General features: G+C 41.1%; 1 protein-coding gene across 10 annotated transcripts in view; it reads left to right on the plus strand.

Moving 5' to 3' along the window:
• The window catches only part of SLC4A7 (solute carrier family 4 member 7), a 167386-nt gene that overhangs the window by 92116 nt on the left and 58849 nt on the right, over window positions 1-16421 (plus strand). For 7 of the 10 annotated variants that reach the window (XR_012644019.1, XM_074984418.1, XM_074984423.1 and 4 more), the window contains exons 4-7: window positions 1816-1954; window positions 3991-4151; window positions 7875-8063; window positions 13045-13401. Coding sequence is in view for 9 of the 10 variants with exons in the window: in XM_074984418.1 (XP_074840519.1) it covers window positions 1816-1954; window positions 3991-4151; window positions 7875-8063; window positions 13045-13401 (846 nt within the window). In the remaining variant the exon portion in view is untranslated. The remainder of the gene's footprint in view (window positions 1-1815; window positions 1955-3990; window positions 4152-7874; window positions 8064-13044; window positions 13402-16421) is intronic. The other 3 variants (XM_074984420.1, XM_074984424.1, XM_074984425.1) reach the window with 2 other exon arrangements.

Here is a 16421-nt window from a genome sequence, read left to right on the forward strand (position 1 = left end):
CACAGTGAGAACACTTCTGGGTAATGTGTGATTTTCCCCCAGGCAGCGGATGCATTCACTATGCCCATCGGAGGCCGGCATAGCTTCACAGCATGACTCACACTTTTTAAAACCTGAAGAGGTCATCGCGGTGAGTCCTTTGCTGTTAATAGGGTACATAGCACTTAATCTGTGCCTTTTTACCCAAATCGCAATCACCGGCCTGCGGGGCAGTGGGTGGCCTAACTGGCCTTCATGTCCACTCTTCTCTTCTCCGCTCCTCTCTTTTTTTTTTTTTTTTTGTTTGATATTCTCTTTGTCTTTGCTTTCTCTCTCTCTCTTTTTTTTTTTTTTTTTTGTAACTGAAAAAAACAACAATTTACACGTAGAAAAACACTATCTAATCTGACTCTGGCCTTAGCCTGAGCGGATTCCGTCTGCAGCCGATGGCGGTTGAGAAGGAACTGGCAGGGACCGGATCGCGCACGTGGCCGGGGGCGCGCAGGGGAGCGGCGCGTGCCGGCGCATGCGCGATCCAGGAGAAACTGCTGGAAGATTTCCGATCTGCAGTACCAGGCGAGCTCGACACCTATTGTGGAGCACCCACAGGGACCACTCAAAGAAGAACAAAGAATTTGATCATGGCTGAGGAAATCCTGTACTGAAGATCTGTGGACTTCACCATGACAGAGAATGGGAGAATCAGTGATTGCCTTCCTGAACCTTTTCTTTGGAAAGAGAGAGATCTGCAAATCTCGCCCTCCCTGAAATAGGCAGATCTGTTTAGCTTATGGCTAAACTCTTCTTGTTCATCTCATGCTGAGTATTATTTTTTCGTGGTGCTGATGCAGGATGAGAAATTTATTTTATTTTGTGGTTCAGAGAGGCTAGTTTTGGAAGCATCTTGAAACTAAGGGGGTCTCCAGAAGGTGAGGTCTGTTTGGCCATATTTTGGTCAGGTTTGTTTCTGCCCCATGGAGCTGCAGACTGGTGATGATCCACACTGTGGACCTATCCCTTCAACGAAGGGAATATTTTCATCTAAGCAGCTTAAGTTATCCCACGTGCAACTTTGCCTGTCTCTCTTGAAATGGATAGCCATTATAATATTTCCATGATTTATTGCCTGGTGCTTATTTTCCTTTAATGTCAGTTGTCTAAGTGTGCCTGTCGGTAAAGCGTAAAAAGTACATATGATCTGTAACAGAGAGATAGCCCTGTTAGTCTATATTCTATCAAAACAAAAAGGCAGTCCAGTAGCACTTTAAAGACTAACAAAATAATTTCTTATAATTTCGTATAATAGTTTATAATATATAATCATATATATTTATAAATTATATTATTATAATATTTATTATAAATACATTAATTTATTATAAATGTATTATAAATTATTCTGTTAGTCTTTAAAGTGCTACTGGACTGCCTTTTTGTTTACATATGGTCTATTTTACTTGCAAATATCAGACTAAAATGTCTTGCCTTTTGAGTTTGACTTCTTTCATTTGACCAGTTTTGATGATGATTGTTTCAAGGTGTGACGTTATGGCAAGTGCTTATAAATATTTAAACAAGTTAACTAGCGTATAGAAACAGCTTATTTTTCTCTTCCCCCTGTTGTTTTCAGAAAGATAATAACAATTTTAAAAAGGGCTGTGGAGCTACTGTTAGGAAACCTTTGTTTGGTTTTTAAACTGTTCCCATCTTCTGATGAAAGATTTTCAGCACTCCATGTTTCCATCTCCAAGAGGGAGGGTAACACTTCAATTATTGCAGGGTGTAATGGTTCAGCAGAAATGATTATCTTCTAAATCACTGCTTTTTTTCTTCAAGATACCCCATCCCAGCGAGTGCAGTTTATTCTGGGCACTGAGGATGACGATGAGGAACACATTCCCCATGATCTCTTCACTGAAATGGATGAATTGTACTTCAGGGATGGGGAAGAATATGAATGGAAAGAAACTGCCAGGTAAATGAAACATAGTTAATTCCATACCATGTAACCTTTTCTACTGATCTTGGAAGTCTGATTCTCTGAGCTTTTCAGTGAAAATTTACCTCCAGGCCTCTGGACAAAATTTCTTGGAGGTCTTTATTGTTGCTGTGCTGACTTCAGCAAATACAGTTGATGAAATGAAGCCATGCAAACAGTGTAGGTGTATCTGACAGTGAATACAAAAGTTATAGTTATGTAGTATTGTTTTTCTGTGACGGAAGATTAACAAATGTAGAAGGTAAGTCATTGCTACTAATTAATTATATTTTTCCTTCAAGAAACAAACAAAAACTAAACTAGGTAATAGCACACATGAAACTACATTAAAAGGATGTTAATGATGTTGCAAAGTCAAATACTTGAAAATCAGCATATGCCAGATTTATCGTTGCCCTGTGCAATCTTAATTTCCCTCCTAGTGCATACGCATTTTGATAGTGTTCTGTATAGGCTATCTTTAATTATACAGTAAACTCTTTCACATTCGTGACCCAGGTGGTTGCCGGATATTCAAACTATACACTGTTCACATGTTTGACTCCAAAACCCTACACTATGGCTCTGTCTACACTTGCCCTCTTCTTCTGAGGGAGCCTGGTAATCAGCCTGATCGGAGTATACTAATAAAGTACGGCCGTAAATATGCAGCACTTCATTAGACTAATTCTCCCTCGGGCAACTTTGATGTGCCAGCATGCTGTGTAGCCACAGGTACTTCAAAGTGCCTTTACTCCCAAAAATTTTTGGGAAGTGCTGCATATTCATGTCAGTACTTTATTAGTATTCTCTGGTCAGGCTGATTACCAGGCCCCCTTCGAAGAAGCGGGCAAATATAGACATAGCCTGTTCTTTGATGGCTTCAAATCATAGTTAAAAGATTAACTGAGTGTGGCAGTGTTCACTCTTGGTTGATCATCCTTGGTACAGGTGGGGGTCTAGGTGGGAGGGCACACAGGAGCAATTGAGGAGAGTGGTGTTGGAGTGACAGGGCGCACTTACCTGCCCCTTTCCCTCCCACCCCCCGGACACACGTGGCTCTTGCCCCCCACCCTCTGTTCCCAGGCACCAGCTTCTGCTGCTCTGATTGGCTGGAATTCTGGTCAATCAGGGCAGTGGTATGGAGCCTCAGGGCAGGCTGCCAAGGTTGCTGCTGCTCCCCCTCCCTTCATTTGGCTGCAGGGAGTGGCAGTGAAGCCCAGAGCCACTTTCTGCCATCTGGCCCTGGCTTGCCTGCTCAGGCCTGTGAGGCTTGGGGCTCCAAACTCTCCACCCTGCTGTGGACTGGATGCCAGAGAGGGGAGCCTCAAGGCCTGGATCCAGACAAACCACTCGCAGGCCAGGGTTTCTCCACCCCTGCTATATTGTGATTATCAGGGCAACATCTGGTAGCTGGAAGACCCAGGGTCCAGTCGCCCTACTTTGGTTTCTTATCCAAAATTGAAGAGTTTCAACAGGAGAGATTGAGGGAGGTCCACATGAGAATGCTTTACAGCTCTGTGGATAATGCATGGTCTTGAGGGAAAGGAGACTCATGTTCAAATTCTTTCTTACCCTGATGCTGAGGGAGGCATTGAACCTCGGTCTCTGACATCCCAAGTGCTCTACTTCCCGTTGGCTAGCTTAGGCAGCTTCCTGATGCCTAAAATCAGACTGGTTTTTATGGATTCCAGTCTTAGACTCATGTTCCTCCACTCTCTGCCCCAAGCCATGTGTGGGGGGAATAGATACTGAATTCAGGCTATGTGAATGCTATAGTTACTCCAGTTTTTTTTAGGTGCCTAGAAGTTAGGCATTGGGGCTTTCAGAATTCTGACACCTAGATCCCTTTGTGGATCCGGGTTGGTGTTTCAAACATAAGGATTGGCATGAAAAAAGCAAAGTCAAGTATGAGATTGGGTGATAGAAGAGGCATGAAGATGTGGCTTTTGTTTTGCAGCCTGTCGAAAGGAAAGGGGAAAAATCTCTTCAGTTTTTTGCTACATATGCTATAACGTGTGTTTATGTTTCAGGTGGCTAAAATTTGAAGAGGATGTTGAAGATGGTGGTGATCGATGGAGCAAACCTTATGTGGCAACTCTGTCTCTGCACAGTCTCTTTGAACTGAGAAGCTGTATTCTGAATGGGACGGTCATGTTAGACATGAGAGCAAACACCCTAGATGAGATAGCAGGTTGCAACAAGTTTTTTTTTAAATATAATCATAGTTAGTTATTCTAGTTTGTGATTTAGAAACACAAAAATAGTTTATATGTAATCTTTATGTTCTATCATAGTTTTCTTTGCCTGATTCTGCAGACTTCACTCATGTGGGAAGTCTTAGTGGAGACTCTTTATTCAGGGTTGTAGATCAGGCGCAAAGCAACTAGACCATGAGTTGCTGGCCCCTGTGAGTTGATTTGGGCTTGAACTGTGCGGCTATTTTAATTGATATGTGTACTTCCAGGTTCAGGCTGGAGCCCACGCTTTGGGACCCTGTCAGCTCACAGAGTCCTAGAGCCCAGGCTCAGACCCAAGCTTGTTAGTTTACACAACAATGAAACAGCTCAGCAGTCTGAGCCCCATGAATCCAAGTCAACAGGCCTCTGGCCAGCCATGGGTTTTTCTTTACTGTGTATAACTTAAGTTGTCTTCTAATTTTTGGTTGGATGACAAGTGCATCATCTTGTCTCTCTAGGTGAAATGTGAACATATTTGGATGGTGGAGGGATGCTTTTGCTGTAAATTGTTAAGCACTATTCAGCTGACGTTAGCTATTGCTGTTAGCACAGTTCATTGTTGGATCTCTTGATTTTAAACTATTGATTTATGAGTAATAAGAGATGAGCTGAAATAAATCTTGTTTAACTTAGCATATATAATGTCATCAGCTGAATTAATTTTGAGTAAGTAGAAGCAGGCTTGAAAACTTATGAGTTTTTTTGCGCGCGCGCACGCACGCACACACGCACGCAGAGAGACTAGCAAGTGGCTTTTATTTTAAGGTACTTTGGGCTAACTTCTTTCCGTTTCTTGATATCTGTGTTTCACTGAGTGATGCATTTTTCTGACTCATTATGGACCTATTGCTGATCAGCAGATTCATGGGGAACCAAAAGATGGGGGTGAGAGGTTTTATTATTGAATTCTCAGAATCTCTTAAGCAGAGCTTTTTTTGTGCATTCAAACAAAAGAAACCTGCCTGGGGCTGCCGAGGTGGTGGTACTCAGTGTGTACTGGCACAATAAAAGCACTCTCGTAAGTGATGTAGATGCTTTTGAAAATGCTACTCCTTAGTTATTTGTATTGAGCTCTCATCTTAGCTTATTTAGTGGGAGCATTTAGTACGTGAAGTAAATAAAGCCCACAGAGTTTGTCTCAGATTATTTGTCAGTACAGCAGCTGGGAGGGTGCATCTGCCAGCTGTGTCACACTCCCATGGGTGGACTCAGCAGCCTGGAGGGCACACCTGCTGGCCTCCATTTGCCCTGGGCTGCCAATTAATTAGGACCAGCTCTAATTACAAAGTTCGCTATTTTTCTTGTTCATATATGTTCAATCCATTTTTGAACCTTGCTGAATTTTTGGCTCCAATGACATCCTATGGCAGCAAGTTCCACCATTTATAAGTATAAATAACATTTAAAATGAGTTACTTGTCTAGTATAGATTTGCTAAAAGGGACTTGCTGAATAGGCTTTTCCCAAAGGGATAATAATCAGTGAATCTGAAAGAGGAACAGGTGCACTGTGATACTTTGATAATCAAATGAGGCGAGTCCTAATGTTAATACAAAAAAAAAAATAACATTATAGGGCTCATTTCATTTGACTATCAAAACATCACAGGCCGTGTCTACGCTAGCCAAAAACTTCGAAATGGCCATGCGAATGGCCATTTCAAAGTTTACTAATGAAGTGCTGAAATACATATTTAGCGCCTCATTAGCATGCGGGCGGCCACGGCACTTTGAAGTAGCCAGGGGCCTTTCGAAAAGGAGCCCATCTGGATGAGCCATGTCAATTTCGAAGTCCCCTTGTTCCCACCTGCTCATAGGAGTAAGGGGACTTTGAAGTAGCCGGGGCCTTTCAAAAAGGAGCCCCGTCTGGACGAGCTGTGCGGTGGCGAGCCGCGTCAATTTCGAAGTGCCGTGGCCGCCTGCATGCTAATGTGGTGCTGAATGTATTTCAGCGCTTCATTAGTAAACTTCAAAATGACCCATTTGCATGGCCATTTCGAAGTTTTTTGGCTAGTGTAGATGTAACCACAGTGTTACTAACATTTCAACAAAACAAAAAATCAGTCATGCAGCACTTTAAAGACTAACAAAGTAATTTATTAGGTGATGAGATTTCATGGGGCAGATCCGCTACAGATCTGGAGATTAGTGTCGTACTGAAGAAGTGGGTCTGCCCCACAAAAGCTCATCACCTAATAAATTTTAGTTTGTTAGTCTTCAAAGAGCTACATGCCTGCTTTTTTGTTTTAAGATGCAGACTACACAGCTACTTCTCTTACTGAAATTTCAGACATTATGGACATTTTGAAGATCCCGGGGAACTTTCTTATTAAATCTATAGTGTGTTTTATAATTATATATGGCCTACCTTAATTCTTTTTCATTTTTGATTAAATACAGATGCTTGAAAGTCTACCTTAACCAGTAAAGATTGTTGTGTGCTGTAAAGCAGTAATCCATGTTTCTCTTCAGAGGAGACTGTATTGCAATGGTAGATAGTGATCCCTCCATAGTTTGTTTTGTAAAGCATTATATCCTCTTAATACAACAGATTCTATATCAGAGTGGGCAAAAAGTAGCTTGTGGGCTAGATGTGGTTCTCCAGGGCTAGCCCCTGGTGAGGCACTGGATACTGTGTTTACCTGCTAATTCACAGGTCTGGCCACTTCTAGCTCCTGTTGACCATGTCACCATTTCCAGCCAATGGGAGCTTTGGAAATGGTAAAATATAATACAAATGTCTTCATATAAATGGTCGTACAAATTTCTTCCATGTCTTGTGTTACTGAATTTGTGGAGTTTAAACTACTAGTCTAGACATCTTTCAAGGTTCTTTGAAGTAATCAATAAAAGAAAATGTTGGTTACCCAGCCATATAGGCAGGTTTTCATTCTTCAGTTTTTATCTGAAGTGTTTTTGGAAACATGGCTGAATGTGCATTTTTGTGTGATTAAAAATATCAAAAATCCCACCCAAATATTGCAAATTGACCTCTTTTGCCACACTTTACATCTCATCCTCATTCTGTGCAAACAAGTGAAGCGAAAAGTACAGTGAGGAATCTTGAAATTTAGGGCCTCTTGAAAAGGAAAATGTAGGCAGTGAAGGGTTAGGCTAATCATTTTTATGTGTTATAAACTATGTTGAAAGAACAATGGAGTTGTCAAATCAAGTGGTCAAACATTGAGCAACTCCTGAGTTAAGGTTGCTGTACAGATACTTCTTTTTGGATCACATATGAAGTCTTGCCTATGGGAGATTTTGCTACTGCACTGCTTTCCATGGAAGAGTGGTATTTATTTGAACTATCTTTGAATGTACACCTCCTCTTTGTAATAAAAGCTGCAACAAGTAGAAAGTGGAAATAAAAGTAATGAGCTATTTTGTTAAGTAGTTACCTATGGCCTACTTTTTTGTATAGACTGCATATTTAAAAAATGTGTGTTTTGCAAAAAATACTGTTTAATGATCCAAAGAAACGTTCAGTCAAAATGCACAGACTTGAACTGTTAGCCCACAATATTCTTGACTATTCCTCTTCTGGAGGATCAAGAAAATAGGTTTGAAGATTGTTCACAAATTAGTTTGACTGATTTTTCACAGATGAGTTAATGCGGTTGTGTTGGGTATGCATATAGTTAACTTAGATTTGATTTTAGTATTTTTTTTTCATGATAGATATGGTGTTGGACAACATGATTGCTTCTAGTCAGCTGGATGAGTCCATAAGAGAGAGTGTCAGAGAAGCTCTGCTGAAGAGACACCATCACCAGAATGAGAAGAAATTCAGCAGTCGGATCCCCCTGGTTCGGTCCTTTGCAGATATAGGCAAGAAACATTCTGACCCTCACTTGCTTGAACGAAATGGTGAGATAAGTTGTAGCATCCAATTTATTCTAACCTGCTAAAAACAATACAATAACGCGGGAGAGGAGGGTGAAGTCATCAGATAATAGTGGATGCGTTTTCTGAGTCCTTCTTGGTATGTAAAAGTTGTGTGGTGGCTCTTCCGTGGCGTTTGGACATGTACCTATAATTTGCATGTGTCAGATCTTGTTTTGCTGCTTGTGACCGCTGTGATGCCTTGATTCATGGTCTTCATTTACACTATAATATGATTTAATTCTCTCTTGTGAGTAAGGCTATGATTTATTCAGGGGTATGTGTAATATAAGTCATGAACACATCATGGACATTCAGCAAAAATTCACAGCCTGTGATGTGTCCCTGACTTATACTGTAAACACCCTGACTAAATTTTGGGGTGATTTGTTGCTGAGGGGCCACTTCTGCTCAGGGAGAGTGGCAGTATTCCCTCTTAACATTTCCATCCATGTATGGAATAAATTTTGTTAATGCAGTAAGCATGTGTAGATGTGCACCATCAGTAGAAACACTTGTTGCTGGCTATGGCTGCTCTGCTAATCATTTGGGCAGCACCTAAATCTCCTTTGGGTGACCGCCAAGTGCTCAGTTTACGGGGACACTGGAGAGCCAGCAGAGCCAGCTGCCAGGGATTGCTGATCAGTGCCTGCTCTGGACACCCTGGAAACTCTGCTCAGGCAGTGTTCACTGGCTGCTCTAGCAGTGGCTGGTGCGGCTGTCACTATGGTTACCCAAGCAGTTGGCTGCCAAACCACTTCAGCAGCATCCTGGGCTACTTGAGCAGTGGGCTGTTGATCAGCTACACTGGTGGCTGCAGCAGAAGTCATAGAGGTTGTGGAAAGTCACAGAATACGTGATTCATGAGACCTCCGTAACAGACACGGAACCCTAGTTGAGGTATATTAATAGTGTTTTCTCTGCTTCAGAAATACATTAATTTGGTCCTAGTGCTTTCACAGGAGATGCTTTGACATTTTAAAGTCATCTTAATTGTCTTAGCCAGGCAAAGCTTCATGCACATCCATGTGTCTGACTACTGGATCATACCTCCTGATTCAGCCCCCTTTCTTTATTGTTTTAGAGACTTATTTAATCAGCATGGCCTTAATAATCAGTGAAACTTCTTTAATTTTTTATTTTGTATTAATTCTGTACATAATACTTGAGCTTTATTTTTGTATGGTTGTCCAAAAAGAGTTTATTTGTTAAAAACAAACAAAAAAAACCCAAAAACAACAACAAAAAAATCTACCGCTAGCTAAGGTTCTAGTAGAGTAGTACCTAGCTAAAAAAACATCTTTGCCAGACATGCAATGTCTGCTGCAGATAATTTTGAACAAAACTTCGGCATCCTGATACTTTTTTCTTCCAGGTATTCAATTTCTGTGGTCCAAAATTACTATTCCAGAACAGCCTATCTTACCTTTTATTCTTCCTTTATGGGTTCTGCCTTCCTGCCAGAGTTCTTTATTGTCTGTTTTGTATTTCCAGACACATCAGCCACAACACTTACTGGCTGACTTGAGAGCTTTGTCCTTGTAAAGACTGGCATGTTGGACCAATCACGGAGACCAATTAACTGCTCCTCTTTTAAATAAAGTATTTGGGTTCTTGCGCATTCTGGTGCAAGAAGTGTCATGCCTGCTGTCTTGGAACATACATTTACTTGGTTTGTTCTAAATGCTAGTGTGTGCTGTGTTTGGTTTGTATAGTAGAGATCTTCTAGCTAGTTTCCTAATGTACACTGAGGATTGGAAAAACTCAAGGACATCTGATGTCAGCACATACAGAAAAGAATGTTTTCTAATGTGTTTCCAACTTCTTGCTTTCTAAAAGGAAGGAAACAATCTTAAATTTTGAACTGACAGTGCAGACTTCAACTGCACTGAATGGCTGATGCTTTGTTCAGTTTGTGGTAAAACTTGCTAGAAAAATGAAGGATTCCAAGTCTAGATGACATATGCAGATTCTATACGTCTTGATCTCTAGAAAACAGTGATTGAGAGAATTTGATACGCATGTAAGGTATCTTCTGTGTCCTGAAAACACATGAAGTTGCTTTTCATATTATAGACTACATTGGATTCTGAGTTCCAACACATCAAATAGAACATTGTGCATTATTAGTCTGATTTGCTACCAAAGCAGCGGGGCCATTAAAGACCCAATTGCAAATTATTAATACTAAAAATGGAACTATTTTGAATAACTTTTGAATCTATAGAATGCACTTTTCAGGTAAACCCTCTTAAATTTGAGATTTTCCTTTATACTGATGGGCACTTTTCCCCCAAAAGATTTTAGGGTTGTTTTGTATGTTGGTTCATCTTATACGCTTTATAACGCATGTGATCATACTAAATGAGTCCTAGATTATTTTGATCCCTGCCTGATGGTATACTATATGAGAGAGAGAGAGAGAGATGCATATTTACCTCTAGGTCTTCAGCAGAATTCACAATACTCTTGCTCTGAGATGGAGCAACAGTCATTTTGCATGTATTCACATACACCTGAGGAGTTACAGCCTCTCTTTTCCAGACATCCCCCGCCCCCATCCTAAGGGAAATGGTGGTGTGGAGATGGAGAACCGTTTAGAATCTTTTTCCCTGGTATGGAATAGGAAGCATCCATTTGACTCTACTCTCTGTCTTAGAATAGTGGGGAAGTGAGGGAGATTTGGAGGTTAAATAGACAAATGGGATTTGTAGTGAAAGAGATGTACGAGGAGTATAGTTTGGCATTTGTACATTTCACTGCAGTACAAAGTGTAGACATAGAACATATTACTCCTGGGGGAATTCAGCATACACTCATCCGTCATTCAACAAGAACTTTACTAATGGGTACTCACTAAAACGAGGGACACACACATCTACCTTTGTTCACTATATAAGTGAACTTCTCCTGCTTATATGAGCAGGGTCCATGGCCGGGGGTAGGGAGGCCCATAGCCCTGCGGCTGGAGCCTTCTCCCTCCCTTCCCTCAGACATGCAGCTGTCTGACAGCCTTTAGGCTGGGGGAAGAGAGGGAGAAGGCTCTTAGCCTGGTTCCCTCCCCTGCAATGGCAGGAACGTGAAACTGGCCAGCCATGAGCTGATCAGTTTCCTGACCCCACTAACCATGGGGAGACTGGAAGCAGCCTGCCCCTGGTTCCCAGCTCCTGACACTCTGGGAGCCAGGAAACTGACCAGCCCTGGTGGTTCCTGGCTCCACTCCCCTAGCAGGAAAATTCGAGTTATGCAGGGGTTGCAGGAACAACTCCTGGGTAACTCCAGGGTTTACTGCATTAGACCTCTCACTCGTGCCTGCCCTGCAAACCTCACCCTCGGCCAGGTTTTAACCCCCCCACCAAATGTCCCAGTCTGCACCCAGCAGCCCCAAACCACCCCCAGCTGTAGAGCCCCTCAGCATCCCCAAACCACCCCCAGCCTTACAACCCGCCCCCCATCCCTCAACAGCCCCAGCCTTAGACACTCCTCCTCCTCCCGCAGCCTCTTCACTGGGGCTGCTATGCTGGGTGGCTCCCCCAGCCTTCCTGCTCACAGCAATTAATTCAAGTGTTAAGGTTTCAGCACTTAGGCATAAGGTAATTGCTTTCTTTAGTGATAGAGCTGCTAGAGATGGCAGCTATCACTATTGATAGGTATCTGCCTGAGGCAGCAGTGTTAAGAAACTGCCAATGGCTTCTTTAATAGCCACATGCAGCTGGGAACTGCCCAGCTGGTGACCTTTAACAAATCAAATGGGATCCATGTTTGGGTCCTGACCCATAGGTTGGGAATCCCTGCTCTACATACGTACACAACATCTTATTTCTGGTGCCAAACTATTCAAATACGTCAGAAAAGTACCTAAACGCAAACTCAACTGGTTTATGTCAAGTTACAAGCACTTGGAATGAATTGGAGACTTACATGTTATTTTAATGAGAATTTAGTGTCGCGCTTACAAGTTTTCACCTACGAGCAGAAATTTGGGAACCAATTGTGCTCATATAGCGAGGGATGAGTGTACTTGTTTAATCTTCTGCACAAAATTCCCTTGCCATGCCCGGCCCGCCCCCCACCAAATGGGCTGCAGAACTGTTGGCTGCCTTCAGGTTAGATTCAGTAGTTGGAAATCTGATGCCTGCTGTAGTCCTTCATTGTAAATGTTACTGAAATATCAAATATCAAAAATAACTACTTCTTTCGTCCCCTCTCTAAGCTTTGATATAGTGTGTTAGAAAGTTTCATTATCCCCATTTCACAGATGACCGAGAGAGACACTAGGCGTAGAAAAGTAAAATGATTTGCATAAGCTCTCTCACCAGGCCAAGTAATCCTATTCAAAGCAAGAAAGCAGTAAAGTAGCACTTTAAAGACTAACAAAATAATTTATTAGGTGAGCTAATAAATTATTTTGTTAGTCTTTAAAGTGCTACTCTACTGGTTTTTTGTTTTGATAGTCTATAGCCTAGCATGGCCTTCTCTCTGTTACTAATGGTATTCAGTTTGTGGTAGAAATCCTTCAAAATCTGCTAACCTGACATTGTCACTGAAGCATTATGTCTTATCCTGTAAAACAACTTTGAGTACAAATGATATTAAAACTTGATTTTTTTTTTTCCTTTTTAACCTTTAGTGAAATAATTATTTTAGTTGTCAATATTTCACAATCATATGCTGAATTCTTACTGGACATATTTAAAGCCATTGCTGGGCGTATCCTTTTCTCCTCATTCCCCGTTGTGTGCTGTTGGTACTTGTGAGTAAGGTACATGCTGACTTTTCTAATATCTAAAAATCTGATTCACTCGTACATCTTGCTTGACTCTTATCTCACCTGCATGAAAGTGGAACTTTTTGCCCTTAAAGAGTTCGGTCTACTGTGTAAATTGTACATGCATAATGTCTTTTTAAAAAAGCTTGTTTCCCTGCTGTAAACTTCATTGTATTCCATTTATTTATTTTATCTCAGGGGAAGGCCTCTCGGCCTCCCACCACTCTTTGCGAACAAGTCTCTCTGCTTCAAATATTTCCCTCAAAGGAGAAAACCGTTTGTCCCTTCTTCTCCATTACCTTCTTCCTTCTTCAAGAGCTGGAACCCCGGCAGACTCAAGGTGTACAACGCCACTGCCTACCCCTCAAAACACACCACCCTCCAGTCCTAGCAGCAGCCGCCTGGCAACCACAAGTTCCCAGCCGAGTCAGCTTCAGGGCAAGGAACTGCTGGTGTCACCTGCCAGTGATGATATTCCCACAGTAGTAATCCATCCACCTGAGGAGGACTTAGAAGTTCAGGAAGAGAAGACAGAGGATAATAATGATGTCCCAGGCAATTATCCAAATTTAAATTGTCCATGTGTGGAGTGCTCTCAATCTCAGTCACTTGCATTGCAATGTTGAGCACATAGCTTGAGCATAAATTAGTATTATTTACAATTGTTACCTCTGTCTGCATGCTTTATTTCTTCTGAAGTGTGATTATTTCATATGCAACATAATAGATCTATTCCTAATATTTTTACTGTTAAAGATTAGCACAAATTTGTTGAAGTTCACCTATTTAATTGCATTTTAACTCCTTGAAGCAATGGAAAAATAGAATTTTTCATACTTACTCTTTTTTGGTGTGATTAAAAAGAATGCCTTTTTATTATGTAAATAAACAATTTTTAAATAAATTTGTCTTTTAAATAGGCAAGATGTCAAAAATGGTGGCCTTTTCCTTTCTCTGACTTGGAATCAATATAAATGAAAATATTAACTTAAATGTAGCTTGTGGTTTAAAGACAAGGGACATTGTCTGAAGAGTTTATAGTCTAATTCAAACCTGGTGCAACATATGGATAGAACTGAGATGTTAAGTGATAGGAAGAAACCAGGGTTACAGCTACGGAGTTAGGGTAGTAATTTAGTTGTATTTTTGTGTCGCAATGGATTTTGGTTTTGTGTACTTTCTCGTAGTCTACGTCTAAACTAGAAAAATCTGTCAACAGATTGCCTCTACACCTAAAAGCGGATCAGTCTTTTGATCTACTCTGTCAACAACTGCTCCTCCCCCAGCCCCCGAGCATCTGCTCAGCTTTTTTGTTGACAGTTTCTGTCGACAAAATGCATTTTTTGTGCAGATGCTCCGTGAGTATTGTCTTAAAAACAAAAACAAAAAAAAAAGCCCACCCTGGTTTTGTCTACAAAACTCTGTAGCGTAGAGGTAGCCTTAGGCTTTAGGTAATTATATAGTCTAAAAATCTCAGAACTGTTACGAACAGAAGGTAGTGTATCTTGATAATGCATTCAGCATGCTATAATTCGTGTCTGAGTTTTCCAGTGATGCATTATGACAGTATCAAGTGCTAATGGCTGTTTAGCGGATGGGGAGAGGGGAGGTAGTACGTGCACTTGCCTTTACTTTTTAAAATTTGCAGTATAATTTAATTTATCTAAAGGAAACCAGGTAACTATAGTGGCAGATCCTGGGTATGTTGTTGCTTTCTGAAATACTTTGAGGCTGTTTGCCTCTTGTAAAAAAACATAATGCAAATGACAATGGTGGATATGAGACACAAATATTTCCCTGAAAATGCCTCTATGTTGATTAAGTATCCATTTTTTATCCCAGAAACTAAAACATTTGAGTTTTTTCTCTCATTTCCTAGCATTAGCACCAATTGGATACTGAAGATTTTGGTAGTTCTGGTTAATTTGTGTCTGTTTGCAGAGGTCAGTTTTCTCTTTGCCTCTATGTTCTTCAGTTTTTTTCTTTGAAATGATGGATTTCCTTTCCAGGAAGAACAGAAAGTTTACAAAATGTGAAATTGCTTATTCTCATCATTCTGGAGCTGATCTCCATTTGTGTGGGTCTGGACTCTCTTAATTAAGAGTCAAATATTTGGCCTGGCACAACCTCTTTGGCCTTCTCTCTTAGTATTTAGTAAGAGGAACTGGGAGGCTGATATGACCATTCAACCAGACTAGCCAATCCAGCACAAGCCCTTTATCTCTGGGCACCATTAAAACACAGATCCATCCCATTACCCAGCCAGACAACACTACTGATGCATCTCTAATACAGGCTCAGGTTGAGGGTAACCAGGAGCCAGAAGTTTGTTAGTGGCATGTGGTGGAGGGAATAATCAGTGCTAAATGCCATAATTATCTATCTTTACTCTATTCTCCATCTAAGACTAATGAATATATCACGCTTCAGAGAGTAACTAGAGCTAAATCTGTCCTAACGTCATTCCTTTCAGTCTCTGAACAAGACTCTTTCCTTATATAAGCAAAAAGAAATCTTGTCCTCTGCCTCCTTAGTATAGAAGAACACCCCTAATGAACAGAGCATTCATATAATGATCATTCTTCCACTAAAATCTAGGGATGCTTTTATACTTTTCATGGAGTATGAGAGATGCTCTACCAGCCTTAAGCAACTGCATATGGTCAATCTCTTTGCACTCAAGACTGCAGTCTTAAAATAGGTATCTCTTCCTTAATGAGAGAATGCCATGCAGTTTTAGAGAAACTGAGAGAGACAAAGCTCTGCAGCTGAATTCAAGTCAACGTTACATTGATTCTAAGTTTCACGGACATGTACCCCCATATTTATAATGGAGAAATCTGAGGAGGATTTTTCAGTTCATATGTCTGTAAATACACTAATCTCTTTTTGTCTGTTCCACTGTTTAGAAGTCGAGTGTGTGCTTTGCTGAACTAGTAATCTAAGTGCATAGATGTGCACTTAAGTCTTTCAAATTCTGGCCAACTTGGGCTACTACTAGTCTGGAGATGTTCATAGGAGCTCAAGAATGGCCATAGTGGCCCAGATCAAGGATCCCAATAGGTCTGTATCATGTCTTCTAACAATGGACAATGCTAAATACTTCAGAGTGAATGAACAAAATGGGGCAATTATCGAGGGATTCATCTTTGGTTGTCCGGTTCCAGCATCTGGTAGTCAGAGGCTTAGGGACACCTAGGGCATAGGGTTGTGTCCTTGACAATCATGGCTAATAACCAATAACTGGCTTGACTATCCTCCATGAATTTACCTGAAAGAACCTACAGAACTGCTGTTGAGATCCTCTGTTTCCAAAAACACAGGCACAAGGACTGGTTTAATGACAAGTACAGTGATGCCCAAGTACTTCTTGATGAGAAGCATGTGACACATCTGGCTTGGATAAATGATAAGGAGAAAGCATCCAGGAAATCAGCATATATTCGAGCCATGCAGGAAGTGCAAGTCAAATTATGGCAAACGAAAGAGGACTGGTGGAAATATCAAGCAGTTAAACTCCAAGATGTAGCTGATAGGCATAATCTTAAAGCATTCTGTGATGGGCTGAAGGCAGC

The sequence above is a fragment of the Carettochelys insculpta genome, chromosome 2 (assembly GCF_033958435.1).
Source record: "Carettochelys insculpta isolate YL-2023 chromosome 2, ASM3395843v1, whole genome shotgun sequence".
Taxonomy (NCBI): domain Eukaryota; kingdom Metazoa; phylum Chordata; order Testudines; family Carettochelyidae; genus Carettochelys; species Carettochelys insculpta.